This window comes from Heterocephalus glaber, unplaced genomic scaffold, assembly GCF_053883595.1.
Source record: "Heterocephalus glaber isolate CG9 unplaced genomic scaffold, H.glaber_assembly_v1.0 deba00001442, whole genome shotgun sequence".
Taxonomy (NCBI): domain Eukaryota; kingdom Metazoa; phylum Chordata; class Mammalia; order Rodentia; family Bathyergidae; genus Heterocephalus; species Heterocephalus glaber.
This window is the reverse complement of record NW_028258296.1, coordinates 34,961,140-34,978,979: the sequence shown is the minus strand read 5'-3', so window position 1 is coordinate 34,978,979 and position 17,840 is coordinate 34,961,140. Positions and strand designations below refer to the sequence as shown.

The window sequence follows — 17,840 nt, the reverse complement described above, 5'->3', positions numbered from 1 at the left end:
TAATTATAAGAATATCTTCTACATTAGCAGTTATGTCACCTTGTTAATTTCTAATGCTGTTTTTGATATTTATTTTTTTCTTGTGGTCAGTTTCCAAAAACTCAAATTGATTTTATTGGCCTTTCTGATTTGCTAGGTTCTATTTGTTGTTTTAAATGTACCTCAAATTAAATGATTGCTTCAGTACTTTATCTTCACCTTGGTTGTGTCCATGTGTTTTCATAGAAGTGTCTTCATAGAAGTGTCTTCATTCTTACACATCTCTGTCTTGTGAGTTTACTTCTGCATTCCTATTTAACCCAAAGTTTATTCAAAAGAGTACATAGATGATTTTCCCTCTAGTTTTCAGTTCTCTTTTACTTTAGCTGCCTTTTAGGAGAAATTATGTAACCTATATCCAGTGTAGTTATTTACTTTTGGAAATTATTAACATATAGTCTGTTGGGGCCGGGGATTTAGCTCAGTGGTTCCACCGCCTGCCTTGCAAGTGCAAGGTCCCAAGTTCGATCCCGGTACCAAAAAAAAAGATATAGTCTGTTGTCTTGACATTTGTCATTTGAGACAAAGATTTATAGATTATCTCGTATATAAAATTTTAAAATTACTTTTACATTTGTATAGTATGCTAAAATGTGTTTCATAATTTATTTAATCATTCTCCTAATGATAGACATTTAGTTTATTTTTTTTATGACATAAAAGAAGTTGTTGTGAACATTCTTGTACATGTATCTTTGGTTAAAAAAATTGTTATTTCTGTAGTACAGATTCTTAGAATGAACACCCTTCCTGTGGAATTCTACAAATTCTCAGGTTTAATTTCATACACAACAAACAATAATACATCTTCAGTTTGTTTCTGTCATAATTATTTGGGATTTTGGTTTATTAAACTCAACCTGAATTGACCATATACCAAATACCATGCTCATCAAAATGCTTTCCTTTCTCTCCTCACCCTCTTCTCCCAGATCCCAATATCTTTTTTTTTTTTTTTGACACAAGATCTTGCTAAGTAGTTCAGGCTGGCCTTGAACTCATGGCAATCCTCCTGCCTCAGCCTCCTGAGTGCTGGGACTACAGACACCTGCTACCACATCCCAGACCCAATATTTGTTAATTTGTTCTAGGATTTTAGATACAGTTAATGGTTAATGGTTTGTATGTTTTTAAAAGATATGTATGCTTGGGCCAGGGGATTAGATCAGTGGCACTGCACCTACCTTGCAAGTCCTGAGTTCAATCCCTGGTACCAAAAAGAAAAAAAGTATGCATGCTCCTTCAGGATTATATCTGACTTGAGGCAAGAGGAGTGCCATGAGTTTGAGGCTAGCCTGGGCTACATAGTGAGTTCAAGGCCAGTCTGAACTACATAGTGAGACCTGGTCTAAAAAAAGTTATATCTGACATTTTCAATGATTTGTGATCATATCAGTAATTATTTTGACTTCTTGTTTAGCCCATTTCTTACCACCAGTTCTTTTACCCTAATTTCTCCATTCCTCATTCTTTTTTTTGTTTGTTTTTTGGGTACTGGGGATCCAAATCGGCTCCTTGCACTTGTGAGGCAGGAGGCAGAACCACTGAGCTAAATCCCTGGCCCTCCATTCCTCATTCTTATTTTGATTCCTCTTTGTTGGTTATTTCTTTAACTTTTGTCAAGAAAGCTGTATGCCTTTGCATATATCTTATGTTGCTTTTGCTTATGAATGACAGCTCTGTTAATAATTAATTTTTATTATCATAAGAATTTTTTCTTCCAATTTATGCCTGTCTCTCAAGTTTTTCTCTCCTGAGGAAGTAATTCTTTTCTATCATATTTAATTTTGTTTTTTCAATTTTCAGGTCGAATTTATAAGCACCCTCAGCAACCTTTGATTACACATGACAAACACGATGTGACAGACTCTCCAAAGGATGTAGGAGGATCTCGCTCTTCACTCCTTTTGAAGGTTCATGGTAAGTCACATGTGTAGTAAGATCACTTCTTGGTGGAATAAGCTCACTTGAAGACTCAGCGCTGGCTGGATTAGGAATGGTGCTGGCATAATTGACCACATTTTTATGTCTTTAATGTTTAAACACTACCATTTGCAGGTAGATCATCTACCTTAATTTTTTTCTAATTCTTATTAAAAATGGAAGTTTTTAATAAGGCCAATTCAGTGGTTTTTACCACTGGCTGAACATTAAAATTGCCAGTGGAGCTTTTAAGACATCAATAATTTTTAAAAAGTATCTAGTTACATATGAATTGCCGAAGTTAAATGAAGAAGATATAGAAATTCTAAATACCCCAATTACAATGAGTGAAATTGAAAATGTAATAAAAAATTTACCAACAAAGAAAAGCCCAGGTCCTGATGGCTTCACTGCTGAATTCTACAACACATTTAAAGAAAAACTAATGCCATTACTCTTTAAACTCATCAAGGAAATTGAAAGGGAAGCAAGGGTTCCAAAGTCATTCCTTGAAGCAAGTGATACTTTGATTCCCAAACCAGGGAAAGACCCAACCCAAAAGGAGAACTACAGGCCAATCTCCCTAGTGAACATAGATGCAAAAATCCTCAACAAGACACCACCAAACAGAATACAGAGGGTCATCAAGAAGATCATACACCCTGACCAAGTCGGATTTATCCCAGGGATGCAAGGATGGTTCAACATCCATAAATCAATAAATGTAATACACTATATTAACAGTCAAGGACAAAAACCATGTGATCATCTCAAAAGATGCAGAAAAGGCATTTGACAAAATCCAACACCCATTCATGATAAAAATGCTACAGAAAACTGGAATAAAAGGTCTTTGTCTCAACCTGATGAAGGCTATCTATGAAAAACCAACAGCCAACATCATACTAAATGGTCAAAAACTGAAAACTTTCATGCTAAAATCAGGAACAAGACAAGGATGCCCACTATCACCACTCCTGTTCAATATAACTCTGGAAACATTAGCCACAGCAATTAGAAAAGAGAAAGAAATGAAAGGAATAAAGATAGGAAAGGAAGAAGTTAAACTCTCATTATTTGCTGATGATATGATACTTTACATAGAAGACCCAAAAAACTCTACCAAAAGATTTCTGGACTTAAGTGACAGATTCAGTAGAGTAGCTGGATATAAGGTCAGCACTCAAAAAACAATAGCCTTCTTATACACAAATAGCAGACTCATTGAGAGAGAAATTAGGGAAACAATTCCTTGTATAATAGCATCCAAAAAAATGAAATATCTAGGAATCAATCTAACAAAGGAAGCAAAAGACCTCTATGCTGAAAACTACAGCACCCTGAAAAAGGAGATTGAGGAGGATATAAGAAAATGGAAAGACATCCCTTGTTCCTGGGTAGGAAGAATCAATATAGTGAAAATGGCCATACTTCCAAAACTGCTATATAGATTTAATGCAATGCCAATTGAAATTCCAACAATATACTTCACAGGGCTAGAGAAAACAATCCAAAAATTCATTTGGAACCAGAAGAGACCTAGAATAGCAAAAGCAATTCTGGGCAACAGAGCCATGGCTGGGGGTATCACAATATCCAATTTGAAGCTATACTACAAAGCTACTGTGATTAAAAACAGCATGATACTGGCAAAGAAACAAACCTGAGGATCAGTGGAATAGATTAGAAGATGCAAAAACAACTTCAGACATACTCAACCACCTCATCTTTGACAAAGGAGCCAACCACCCTCATTGGCGGAAAGACAGCCTATTTAATAAATGGTGTTGGAAAAACTGGATTTGAACCTGTCAGAGATTAAAACTAGACCCATATCTATCACCATGCACTAAACTGAGATCTAAGTGGATTAAAGATCTAAATATTAAAACAGAAACACTAAGCTTGCTGGAAGATAAGTTAGGTAGAACTCTTGAAGATATTGGCATAGGAAAAGACTTTATGATCAAAACCTCAGTAGCACGGGAACTAGCAGAAAGAATCAACAACTGGGATTTCATCTTATTGAAAAGCTTCTGCACTGCAAGAGAAAGCACCAACAGAGCTAACAGACAACCTACAATGTGGGAACAAATTTTTAGCAGCTGTAACTCAGGCAAAGGGCTACTATCTAGAATATATAAAGAACTGAAAAAAATCAGACCCCCCAAATTCAAAGACCCAATTCAAAAATGGGCATCTGAAATTAACAGACATTTCTCAGACAAAGAAGTAAAAGCAGCAAATAAACATGAAAAAATGTTCAACATCACTGGTCATTCCAGAGATGCAGATGAAACAACACTGAGATTCCACCTCACCCCAGAAAGAATGGCTGCTATCAAGAAATCAACAAATAACAAATGCTGGCAGGGTGTGGAGAGAAAAGAACCCTTCTCCATTGTTGGTGGGAGTGCAGACTGGTGCAACCACTATGGAAATCAGTGTGGAGATACCTCAAAGAACTAGGGCTGGAAGTCCCATTTGACCCAGTTATTTCCCTGCTGGGTATTTTCCCAAAAGAATTAAAAGAATCATACCACAGAGATATATGTGTACCCATGTTTATTGCGGCATAGTTTGTAATAGCTAAAGCTTGGAAACAGCCCTAGTGCCCATCAATTGGAAACTGGATAAAGAAGATGTGGGTTTTTTTATAAAATGGAGTACTACTCAGCCATAAAGAATGAGAGACTAGAGTCATTTATAGCTAAATGGATGCATATTGAGACCCTACTCTTAAGTGAAATAAATAGGACACGTGTGTAAATACCGAATAGTTTCTCTAGTGTGAGAAACTGAGAATGTAAATAAGGACTAAAAGGATTAATAAATAATAAATGATACTTTGAAATTGGAAAAGGTCCAAAGGGGCAGGGGTGGTGGGAGGGGAAGGGGAAAGGAAAGAATGGAAAGGAAAAATTGTGAGAAAAGAAAAAAAAAATGGAAACGAAGTATGTAAATAGGGAAAGGTTTAGGGGTGAAGGGTGCACAGGTAATGGGGAAAAAATAAGAACCAAGATACATCACGTACAGGTACAAGCACTCAAAGATAAATGTAAATGTATTGTATACCTAAAATGTACCAATAAAAGAATTTAAGAAAAAAAAAGTATCTAATTGTTTCTGATTGCAACCCGGGCTGAGTATCACAGAGTTAATTAATTTGCACGAGACCTTAATTGTTGCGGGGTTTTTTTTTGGTACCGGAGATCGAACTCGGTTCCTTGCGCTTGTGAGGCAGGCGGTGGAACCACTGAGCTAAATCCCCAGCCCTTGTTGCTGTTTTTTAAAATAAATGTTAATAATAGAATGGTCTGTGGTTTTATTATATAAGAGTAGTGCAGCTTCAAAATATGGCTTTATTTATTTATGTATTTATTTTCGGTACCGGGGATTGAACTCAGGACCTTGTGCTTGTGAGGCAGGCATAGTGCCACTGAGCTAAATTCCCAGTCCTAAAATATGGCTTTATTGATGAAGAATTGATCAACGCACAATGATCTGAAGGATTACAAAGTACTTAGTGCAGTGCTCAGGTGTCATATGTTTAAACGAGGAATGGCACCATGTTGGCAGACAGTGAGCAACAAACAACTCTCCCGTACTCTGGTTCCACCAGTGAAAGCTGCTTGTTGCAAAGATAGGATTTAAAATAGGAAAGTATGGTAGTATATACTATCCTCTTAGAAGACGTTAGTATTTTGGGCGAGCTTTCCTTTTTTTGGTATATTGGTTTTACGTTCTCCAGAGTTATCCATTATGGTAGAGTGGCCATCAGTGTCACCACAGTTAAGCTTGACATTTACCTAATTGTTGTTAATTTGATTCTATTGTTAATTTGTTGTGCCTCCAGTTAGGCAGTGATTGGGCTTGGAACTTATTTGCCTGTTTGTCATTGTTTTTTGGCGTGAAATGTGGGAAGATTCTGAAATAACTGCAGACAAGCTGTATTGATGTGATGGTTGAGAGCACAGTTTCTTTCTTTTTAAAAAAGTTTTTATTTTTATTAGTACATATTTGTATTATGTAATGATTACCTTCTTTGTGGGGAATTGGTACATGTTCATAACACACCTCAATTCTTTTTTCTTCCCCTTTCCCTCCTTTCCCTCTTCCTTCCCTTCATCTCTTCATCCCTTTCCCATTTGAAAAAAGATCTGTCTCCCTATTTTCCTATTATCTTTTATTTTGTTCTTTATTTATCTTTGGGTTTCTTTTGGTACCAGGGATCAAACTTGGGACCTTGCACTTGTGAGGCAGGCTGCAGCACCACTGAGCTAAACCCTTAGTTCTTTGGGTTTCTCATAAAAGAGAAACCATGCAATTTTTTTTTTTTTGGTACCAGGGATTGAACTCAGGTCCTTGTGCTTGCAAGGCAGGCAGCGGAACAACTGAGCTAAATCCCCAGCCCTTCATGCAATGTTTAAACTTGTGTCTCTGGCATACTTCACTTATGATCTCAAGGTGCATCCATTTCCCTACAAATGATTCAAACTTATCCTTTTTATGGCAGAGTAGTACTCCATTGTGTATAAATACTACATTTTCTTTACTCATGCATCTGTCAATGGGCATGTAGGTCATTTCCAATATTTAGCTATTATGAGTTGTGCTGCTGTAACCATGGATATGCATGTATCAGTGTAATATGATGTCTTTAACTCTTTCAGAAGATACCTAGAAGGGGAATAGCTGGATGAAATGGAAATTCTAGTTTTAGTTTTTTGAGGAATCTCCATAATGATTTTCATAGTGGTTGTACTAGTTTGCATTCCTGCCAACAGTGTAGAAATATTCCTTTTCCCCCAGCCCTTGTTATTATTTGATTTCTGTAGAATAGCTATTCTTTTTGGAGTGAGATGGAATCTTGGTGTTGTTTTAATTTGCATTTCTCTAATGGCTAGAGATATTGGACATTTTTTCATGTATTTATTGGCCATTTATACTTTTTCTGAGAAGTGTCTGTTCATTTCAGTTGCCCACTTTAAATCAGATCTTTACATTTGAGGATGTCTAATTTTTTTGAGTTCTTTGTACATTCTAAATATTAGTCCTCCATTCAAGGAATATTGGACGAATTTTTTTTTCTCATTCTGTAGATTGTCTTTTTACTGTGTTGGTACAATTTCTGAAGCCAGATTGTATTTTAATCTTGACTTTGTAAACTTGGGCAAGCTGTTTAATTTGCCTTAGTTTCCCCACACAGCAAAACTAGAATAACAGCTGTAAATACCTTGTAGGATTGTTGTAAAGATCAAGTACATGAGCACTTGGCATGTAAAAGAGCTATGGAAGTGCTGGCTGTTTGAAGGAGTGATGCTGGGTAAAATCTATGGTGCATAGGATTTTTTTTAGATCATACTTATGTATACTAAATGTATTTTGCTAGCTGTTTTTTATTTTCTGAGGATTTGGCCTCATAATTTAAGGAACAGCTTCTTTAGTTTGTGATGTCAGCCTCTGTATTTTTCTCACCTGCAGCTGCCTTAATGTTCGTGGCATGGATGAGTACTGTCAGCATGGGTGTGCTGATTGCCCGGTTCTTCAGACCTGTCTGGTCAAAAGCTTTCTTCTTTGGTGAAGCAGTTTGGTTTCAGGTAGGTGACGGAGAAAAACAAAAAGAAAACAAAACTTATTCCAGTTTTCAACATAAACTGTATGGGTTTTTTTTTCTTTACAGTTGTTGTAGGTTTTAGATCCTCCCCCTGACTTTTGTTTCCTAATTATCTGAGAGTAGACATAAGGTACCTGATAGAGGCAGGTTGGACTGGAGAATGTGTCGGGGCCATGTGTGTCCCTTTGTAGCACGGCCATTGGCACCCACATGCCCCTTCCTTACTGTTTGTGGGCAGATGTGTGAGCACAGCATTCGCCAGCACTCTTGAATGGAGAGCAGTCGAGGAGGCCTGGAGTGCAGAAGAAAGAGACAGTGGTGCTTCCTGCTGTCCGAGCAGGGTTCGGTCCTCTGGTTGATGGGCGTGGAGATGGTGCTGTTCCTGACTTGGCAGTCAGGATCATGTGTCTCCTGAGTCAGTGGGAAGAGAAAATAGAAGTGTTCCTTGTGTTGTCTCTTCCCATGGGCTTAGGAGACAGTTTTCTAATGGCAATGTAAGCAAGAATCATGAATAATAAAGCAAGACCACTTTACCTTTCATGGATCTTGGCCTATCAGTGTTTGCACATACAGTGGAAGACCAATGAGTATGTGTTGAGTTAGAATGGAAGGAAAAATACTCCTGATAGAACAGGTTAGACTTTTTTAGAGGATATTTTTCACTCTTCATATAAATTTGCTGTGTTTAAGGTTTCACTTATCTGACCTCATTTCTCATCGTTGGCTGGTGGTGCTGTTTTATTTGTTCTCTCTAATGCTGTATGCCTGGCTCCTGCTTGTTATGCTCTGTTTTTGTGGGTGTGATCTTTCTCACTTGTTCTGTCTCTCCTCCAGTCTGCTCCTGAGGATGTTCCTAACTGGGTGACTCAATGGGGTCTGATCAAAAAATACAATGAATGAAGGTTTGTATAAAAAGTTTATTATAGTAAAAGATACATTGCCATTAGTCTCCCTCAAAATATACCCCCTCACTTCAAGCACACTCATTCCATCATTCCTGCCACTTTCTGAAGCAGTTCTGGAAGTCTTCTTTCCTGAGTATCTTTAGTTATGTTGTTGTGGTTGTGGCAGTGTCATGAATCACTTCCAAACCTTTACCGTTCATAGTCATTTTGAATTTGTGGAAGAGCCAGAAGTCGCTTTGTGCCAGATCTGCTGAATAAGGTGAATGAAGAGACACTGTAATGCATTTACAAACCTGCTTTTTCATTAGATGGTACTAGGCAGCAACATTCACTGATTTTTTGATCACACCTTGTAAAGACACTCAAAGCAGGACTCTCAGAACTGAGGCAGAAAATGACAAGAGGGGTGAGATTAGTGTGTTTGAAGAGAGGGGTAGTATTTTGAGGAGATTAATGGCAATGTGTCTTTTACTGTAATATATTAGAAAAATAAACATCCATAATATTTTTTGATCATACCACATATGTTTCCTCAAAATTCAAATCCTCCACTGTCTTTAAAACCACTGTGTGTGTGTGTGTGTGTGTGTGTGTGTGTGTGTATAGTGACATATACATATAGGGTGACTATATATCTTACTTTGCCTGAATAGTTTTGGTTTGTACCAGTTTTCCAAGGCATAATCAAGTAACAGTGCCTATTTCATTCATAATACTCTCTTGATTTATAGAATGAGTTGTATTTTTCATATATTTTTCACTTATTTACTCGGTTACGTCCCAAGCTCCTCAAGAGATAGCATTTTCTGTTGCGTTACCATCTCTTTGCCCCTGTTGTAGCACAGAACTTGATGCTGGACCTCCATAAATATCTTTGGGAGGAAATGAAGGAGCTGGCAAGTCAGCATGCTTCATGTGAAACAGCCGTTCCTGCTGCTCTGTCGGGGAGAAGTCTTTGTAAATATTTTTGAGTGATGGGAATGGAAGCTTAGAGTGTTCTTTAAAGTTTAACATATATAAACCTTTTATTTTCACTGACAATAAAAGGTGATTTGATGTCAGTTGAATGCAGGCCTCAGAGACATGTATCCCATGTCTTTCCCTGTGTAACACTAACTCTTTCTCTTTCGTAGTTATTTGTCCTCTCACTTTTGTCATGTCACCTTGCAGCTGCATCGGATGCTCATGCTCACCACATCTGTGCTCACCTGCATTGCTTTTGTTATGCCCTTTATATACAGAGGAGGCTGGAGTTGGGTGAGTATGTCTCAAACAGGATGTTTCTAGTACAATCTATTTTGATGTCAAAGCAAATTCTATTTTGTGCTCAAATGATGGGTAAAGACATTTGTCTGTGTGTCCTTTCTATTTTGAGTTACGTGATGATAATTTCATAAGGTTGGGGGTCAGAGGTGGGGTGAAATCAAGTACATATTCTTGGGTAGTCCAGTGTTTTTTTAAAAAAAATTTGCATCAAATATACATAGTGTAGTTTTACTGAGTTTTTTCATTATAGAATAGCTAAAATTTAAAGTATGATATCAAAGGAACATAAATAATATAAGTGGTTTTCTGTAACTAGTACTATGATTACTACTAAGGTAACATAAATTGCATTCCTAGCATGTGATCAGCTGTTGCAACTGCTTTATATGAGCTATCAAATTTCCATCACAAATGAAACAGCTACTGATAATAATACTTGTCACAAATGAAGAAATGGAGGCTGTTCTTAGGGATTTATCTCTAATCAGATCTCTCCCTTGGCTCATAAATTTGTCATAAGCAGAGCTCAGGACTTCTGCTGGCATTTCTAGGGCCTCTCAAATTTAACATGTCCAAAATGGAGTTCCTCATCGTCTCTCTCAGTCCTGCTGTCCTGTAGCCGTTTCCATGTGAGCTGTCAGAGTTCTACCTTTAGCCCCAAACCTTGGCGTGATCCTTAAGTGGGCTCTCTTGCACACCCCATAGAAGACCCATCAGGAAATCCTATTGCTCTGTATTTAAGATCCATCCATCATACAACACCTCTCATGACCATCCATGATACTGTTCCGTGTGTTTGAGCCACCACCATCTTTGTACTTTGACAGTAGCCACCTTCCTGGTGTCTTCCCTTCGCCCTTGCTCAGGTACAGTCTCTTCCACAGAGAAGAATGGTTAGAAAGTACAAGATGAAAAAGTGGTATTTGAGAGAGTACAAATCAGACCATATAATTTCTGTGTCCCAAACTGCTTTCTCTAATTTTCCTGTTTTACTCAGAGTAAAAGCTGAAGTCATTTGAGTGACCTCCATGATTTGTCTCCCAGTTATTCTCTTCCTGCTTTGTTGCATTCATCTCATTGCACCCTGGCCTCCTTACCGGAGTACAGACAGGACCAGGCATGATTTATGAAGTCCTGTTTCTGTGGTCTTGGCAAAGATTCTTCGGAGACTTCTCTCCCTCAACTTCCCCAAGTCACTGTGCAAATAATAGCTTCTCAGAGGGCTCTAATTAGAGAACATCTTTACCTTGTATCATTTCACATATTTACTTATTAACATGCCTTTCCTTACTCTAGTGTGTATGCTCTGTGAGAGCTGGGGTATTCACTGGTCTATTGCTGGTGTATCCCAAGCACCTGCGAAAGGTTGTGGTACACAGCAGGTACTTACTTGGTTTATAGTTAGTGAATGAATGAGTGAATAGGTCCCTTGAGAATCAGTCATGTACCTCATCTCAGAGCCCATGCTTCCAGTATATTCAGTTTTATAGTCAGAAATTGATATTAAAGTTTAATATTCAGAGTTTGAACTGGGGCAGCAGGGGAGAAGTGTGAATCTTGGATCAGAAATATTATTAGGAAACCTCTCGTACTTTTAGGTAGTTTATGGATCAATCTATTTTTAAAAAGGCATTATGAAGATTTTCTGCTATGAATTGAGACATTATATCTTTATTTTATCTGTTATTTGGAAAAAATTATTCTGTGATTTTGTAGTTTTTGTATTTTATGACTAGGACAGTACAATCATCCCTCAGTACCCTGTAAGGAATTGGTACCAGGACTGCCTGGGGGTACCAAAATCCAGATGCTCAATTCCCATATAAAATGCATAGAACCTACATACATCCTCCCATATACTTCAAATCATGTTTGGATTACTTACAATGTAAATGCTATATAAATATTTATTCTACTGTGTTGTTTAGAGAGTAATGACAAAAAAAATGGTGTATGGATATTCAGTATAAATGCATTTTCCCCCAAATACTTTCAATTACTGATTGACTGCATGGATGCAGAACTCACAGATATGGAGGGCTGGCTATGTAGAAGTTAAATGCATTCTTCTATAGCCAGATCACTTGGGTTTAAATCCTGGCATCATCCCATATTATTTTAGATTCCTTTGGACAAGTTATTTAACTTCTCTGCCCCTCAACTTACCCATCTGTGAAATGGGGATAGTGTATATCTCTGTCACAGACTTTCTGTGAGGACTGGGAGTTAATGAATTGAAAGCACTTAGGGTAGTTCTCAGAACATTCTAAGTCTATACAAGAATTTGGTTGTTGCTTCTGTTTTTTTTTTAAATTAAGTAGAAACTTTTTATATCTCCCCAATCTTGGTTATAATTTTATCCATGTATAACTTGAGTCTGTGATTTGAAAGCTTTTTTTATATTGCTCATTTGTCAGTCTTTACTTTTTATTTACAAAGACTTCCTCCCATGGCTTGGACACCACTGTGTCCCTGCTCTAGGTCATAGATTTATAGTCTATGGGAGCAACGGACCATAGGATCACTCAGGGTACTAGGTATGTCACGGGGTAGAGACGCTTTTTGGTCCTTTCAGGTGTTTAAATGGAATCATTGTACAAGGTGGTCTGATTCAGCTCTCTGCTGTTTTGAGGAGCACCCAGCCTCACTAAGGCAGGAGTGTTGCAGAAATTGTTTCGATTCTGTGTTGATTCTTTTTTCTTGAGTTAAGTCTTCATGCAGCACAGAGGATATAAGCTTTAGCACAGTGGTCAGGAGTGAACCAGACTCTTTTTCAGTTCCGGAATTCCAGGGAGTCATACAGAACACAGAGATCTCAACAGATGATTATGCTGCACTGAGACGCTTGCCCTTGACATGTTGATGTGAACTAGACCCAGTGGGGCTGCAAATGGTGTCATGGTGTCATGGTCATTTAACACCCTGATGCGGGGGAGGCAGCATCCTACACGTGGACTCCACCACAGCCATTTATTTACACACTGTGTGGGCTTGGACACAGTACTTGATATCTCTGAGCCTTAGTTCCTCCATTTTAAAATTGGGATATTGATAACCAGGGGTCAAGCATTGTAGGAGCGTTAATGATAATGTATGGAAAGTATGTGCCTGGTACAAAGTGGAGATTCATTGAATGTTGCCTGTCACCATCATCACCATCACTGAATGTGTATAAAGCTGTGGGAAAACCCTAACAATACACTTGTGTATATTGTTTTTAATTTGAGGATTCAAGTTGATAAGAGATCTGAGAATATTAAAATGACATAACTTTGTCCAGCACGCAGGTTACCATCCATACCTCGGTTGTATAGTGATGACCTTGGCAGTTCTGCAGCCTCTTCTGGCAGCCTTCAGGCCACCTTTCCATGACCCAAGGTACTTACAGCTCTGATATACTTGCTCTCAGTGTGGATAGCATTAGTTGGCAAACAAATCCCTTTTCAAGTGGAAACAGTTATCGCTTATAAAGTTAAAAAAATAAAGTATGGTGAAAAATTGTATTTACTTTGAAAGGCTTTAAAGTGTATTTCAGATATCTAATTTCTAGGCAGTAAGGGAAATCACTTGCTTTTTATTTTCTTGTCATTTCATCAAGATTAAAAATACTGATTGATCTTTCATTTTGGTAGAAGGCAGATATTTAACTGGACTCACTGGAGTGTGGGAACAGCTGCTAGAATAATAGCAGGTAAGTAATTGTGATGCCACTTATAATTGCTGGTTCCTTGCATTGTAAGTTGTAATCTGGCTTAAATGATTTTTAGATGCATTAGTAATGGGAGTAGTTGGTTGTTGAGGAGAAATCAGCCTTAAAGATTGAAATCCAGAAAGTAATTTTTACAGGTAACAATTTAAATCATTGTTTCAGGCTTAAGTTTTTAAAAATGACTAAAATTATTTTTAAGACTTTTCTTTTTCAAGCATTTGTCTTTGCCAGCAGAATAAACTATGCCAATAACAGACATTTGAGCAGCTCTGATTGAGGGTCATTTTGTGAGCTGGGTTGGGGGTGGTGGTGGGGTCCACGCCCTCCATCCCAGGTCATTTCCATAGGGCTTGTACCTTCAGAAGAGGTGGTTTGCTAACGGCAGGTATGATTATTCAGTATCTTTTGATTCTTTGTATAATGAGCCCCAAGACAAGTGTCTGTAACCCTAGCATTTCTGTAGCCTGTGGGGCTCAGCAAGGAAGAGGGGGTACAACCAGCAATGGTTCCATACTTTTCTCCCTTCTTACATTGCAGACTTAAAACATTTTGGAAAGTTTGGGTGCCTCTTTTTCAATAACTGAGAGATCATATTTATAATTTCTTGTCTTGACCCATATAGTCCATATAGTATCACAATAAAAAAGACTAAATTAATTATTTGACCTCAAATACTAGTTTTATTTCATAAACTTTGAGTATGTTTTAGTTGATATACACATAATTATCTCTTTCAGTGGGGACTATATATTGAAAATATATATATATATATATATATATATATATACATTTTTTTTTTTTCTCTTTTTACACATAGTGGCAGCAATGTTCCTAGGAATGGATTTACCAGGATTGACTCTTCCTGATCCACAGAAAACCTATGCAATGATTGGATTTGTTATCTGGCACATTGGGACTGAGGTTGTTTTGGAGATACATGCTTACCGACTCTCTCGAAAAGGTGAGCTGCTTTAAAAACCATTTTTTGTGGAATCACTTTTATTCAAAGTACTGAAAATCAATTTTAGCTTCCTGGTATTAGTGGTTGACTATTGCGTGGTAGATCATTAATAATTTCTGGTGTGATTACTCAGCCAGTGATAGAAGTTATGGAAATTCTTTGCCTTTTTTTTTTTTTTTTAAAGTACATTATATTGGAATTTGAGAATAAAATATAAAGGAAAGAGTTTAGCTTTAGAGAAGTCGTTTTTTGGTTTTTTTTTTTTGGTACTAGGGATTGAACTCAGGACCTTGTGCTTGCGAGGCAGGCACGGTGCCACTGAGCTAAATCCCCGGCCCAGAGAAGTCTTTTTTATAAGTACTTTCACTTTGCATGTTGCTCTGACCTGGAGCCAGCACACACCGGGAACTCCAGTGCCTGATACTGAGGGAACCTGAGATGGAGAAATAGGAGAGCTGAGTCAGTGTGGGGCAGAGGTGCAGCCAGGTTTGACAAACTTATGGTATGCTCTTCCTTAGAGTGCAGTGTCCATAAACATGTAGTTAGGTAGGACCCACTTTGCCAGGGTTGTCTAGTGGTTAGATCTGGTTTGGCCTTACTGCTAGGCAGTCAAGTTATCTATAGCCATAGGTGAAGAACTTAGTAGATTTTAGGCGCAATGTCTTCTGTGTCCCATCTCATTGTCAGCCCCTGACATTAGTGACCTTCTAAAAACAAAAACTCTTTATTGTTCATGTTGTGAATCTAGGAGCCCGGGCCTCTTAGGAGCCAATAGTAAATATCTGTCTGCCACTTTTGGTTCTTAGCAGGGTTATATACACGGGACTTCTAGTGACCACTGTATTATGGCTTACTGTTTAAAACACATGTGCACTTAAAACTTGAATTGTTATGTGTTAATTGGCTTGCTCTAGTCATTCCACAGTGTACACATATATGAGAACATCATGTGGTATACCATAAGTATATACAATTTTACTTGTTAATTAAGAAAGTAAAATTTTTCAAAAGCTTTGAGTGCTAAGATTTTGGCACGGTGTTTATTTCCTAGAAGAGAGCTTTTTACAAGTCCTTTAACAAATGTGTGCATGGTCAACTTGTCTCAGTTTGTGAAAGCCTTAAATATTCAGAAGGTTTGTGACATTTTGTAGTTTGAAATGGAGAGCTTACCCCCTGGAACTGGTGAACAATTGGAATCAGGTTTTATTTTATTTTTTGAAAGTTTACCTACCTAACACTGTCCTGACAAATTTATGTTGTTCTTGACAGTCGAAATATTGGATGATGATAGAATTCAGATCCTTCAGTCATTCACTGTATCTGAAGCAGAGGTAAGTCTTTGTTTTCTAACTTATTGACACAATCTTAATCTTGGTACTTTGTTTTATATCTCAATTTTTCTTTCAGGGCCATACTTTTAAAAAGACGGTGTTGGCAGTTTATGTTTGTGGGAATGTGACTTTTCTTATCATATTCTTATCTGCGATCAGCCACGTATGAACAAGTAAAGACTATTTTTGTGGTCCTGGTGATAATTATCATCAAATCAAATAAACTTGAAGCTTTTACTAATTGTCTGGAGTATGTTCATGAATTCCAGTTTGGAAGACCAAGTTTGTGTTTACAGAGGAATTCTGATGTCTAGTCTTTACAGATAAAATTCAGTGGGGTCATATAGACCATAAACTGATGTGAAACCCTGTGTATAATCCTGCATCTTAAAGGCAATGTTGTGCTTGAGGAGAAATAACGTCAAATATTCCATGCCAAGATTTTAAGAATGTTAGCATTTAAAAGAATAAACAGGAATGATCTGGACAAACAAAACAGATACTGTTCCAAGGCAATTGTATTAAGGTAAAATATTTTGGACTACAAAGCTGCTATGGTACTCTAAAGAAATGTTTATTTTTACTAATATATCTGAGTGGTCTTTGGATTTCTTTTAAAGAAACTATGTTTCTGGGACATTTTATTTGCTCTGTATATCAATACTTCTTTTGTTAAAGGTAGAGGTGGGATTGACCCCAATGTAGATTTCATTAACATTTATATATTATTAGTATTATAATTTCTTTGTTAGTAGTGAAATGCAAGTAGGTATTTTTTGCTTAAAGATCTTATTTATTTATTTAGCTACAGAGCCAAAATGGCATATATGTTAATTGTTTTGACTGTAAGATTTAATTCTTATAGCATTTTAGACATTGTATTTCAAAATTAATAAAACTCACCCTTGAGCTCATATGTAATAGATGTTCTCTTTCCTTGTTGACATAAAATCATATGAGTGATTTTGTTTTGTAAGAAGTTCCTAATGGTTTAATGAATCAGCAGAGTCAGTGTTATTTTCTTTATTTCAATAATTTTATCTTCTGTTTTTATGGCTGTTTCATTTGTTATGAGGACCTCTAGCCAGTGGATGGCACTGTAATACTGAATTTTTCCTTGCTTCCTGTTTTCCTGTGCTGTGATTCACTTTTAGTACTTAAAAATCAGGGGATGGCATTTTCATTACATTCTTCCAGCTTGTCTTAATCTGTATTTGAAATATTTCTGCATTTTTTTTTTTTTGGTTTGCAGTTATGGGTGTTGAAATTCGAATTAGGAACAAGTGTTATTATTTTTTAGTTTAATTTTTGTGTTTTTAAAAAAATAACAATTGTTTGCTAGTTCCCTTTACATTCCTTTACATATCCTGTAGCAAATGAACATAATTATCTTAGGCAAAATAGTACATCTTTAAAATAGAAAGTTTAGAGATCAGACTTTAATTCTTTAGCTCTTCTTTCTGATTATGTTATGTTTTGGCTTGGCCTAAGAACCTAATTTCTGTCTGTAAGAAGTGGCTTCAGTGCTGGGGATTGAACTTGAGTCCTTGTGCTTGCGCTGCAGGTGGCGAAACCAGTGAGCTAAATCCCCGGCCCGAAGTTTTGTTTTTATTCGTTATGTAGATGGTTAGCACGAGTATTTTAGGGTTTAGATAAGAACTTTCTGTGTTCTTATTCTATAGGTGCTACACTACTTATAATCAGACCCTCTGAAAATGTCTATATTTAAAAAAAATTAGGATAGCAAATTAAATATTATAGTAAAATATTTTCCTTATGTTTTTTGTTGTAATGGGCTTAACGGCTAACAAATTTCTCTTTATAAATTGTATTCTATATCTGACAAGGAAAAATTTAAGGGAAAGATGACCCTAGCTTGTGTTTGGTAGGAGTTTGCTGGGCTTCTAGAGCTGAGGCCAAAAATCATAACTTTTTCTTTTTCACTGATTCATATGTTGGCACTATTCTGATAACTATCCCAGCTGACATACAGAGTTGTCAAAAGAAATAGTTGTCACTTCACCTTTTTAAAAAATATTTTTATTGTATGAAAAAAATTTCAAAATCATATGAGAATAATAGTTATTGC

At 36.9% G+C, this 17,840-nt stretch overlaps 1 protein-coding gene across 8 annotated transcripts in view; it reads left to right on the top strand.

The window, feature by feature from the left end:
• Frrs1 (ferric chelate reductase 1) overlaps positions 1-16,667 on the top strand; it is a 51,868-nt gene extending 35,201 nt beyond the window's left edge. For all 8 annotated transcript variants that reach the window (XM_013067205.3, XM_087213175.1, XM_013067206.3 and 5 more), the window contains 8 exons: positions 1,846-1,959; positions 7,447-7,562; positions 9,655-9,741; positions 13,031-13,128; positions 13,383-13,441; positions 14,277-14,420; positions 15,690-15,751; positions 15,828-16,667. In XM_013067205.3, coding sequence (XP_012922659.1) covers positions 1,846-1,959; positions 7,447-7,562; positions 9,655-9,741; positions 13,031-13,128; positions 13,383-13,441; positions 14,277-14,420; positions 15,690-15,751; positions 15,828-15,920 — 773 coding nt within the window. In that variant the 3' untranslated portion in view covers positions 15,921-16,667. The remainder of the gene's footprint in view (positions 1-1,845; positions 1,960-7,446; positions 7,563-9,654; positions 9,742-13,030; positions 13,129-13,382; positions 13,442-14,276; positions 14,421-15,689; positions 15,752-15,827) is intronic.
• Positions 16,668-17,840: the final 1,173 nt, after the last annotated feature.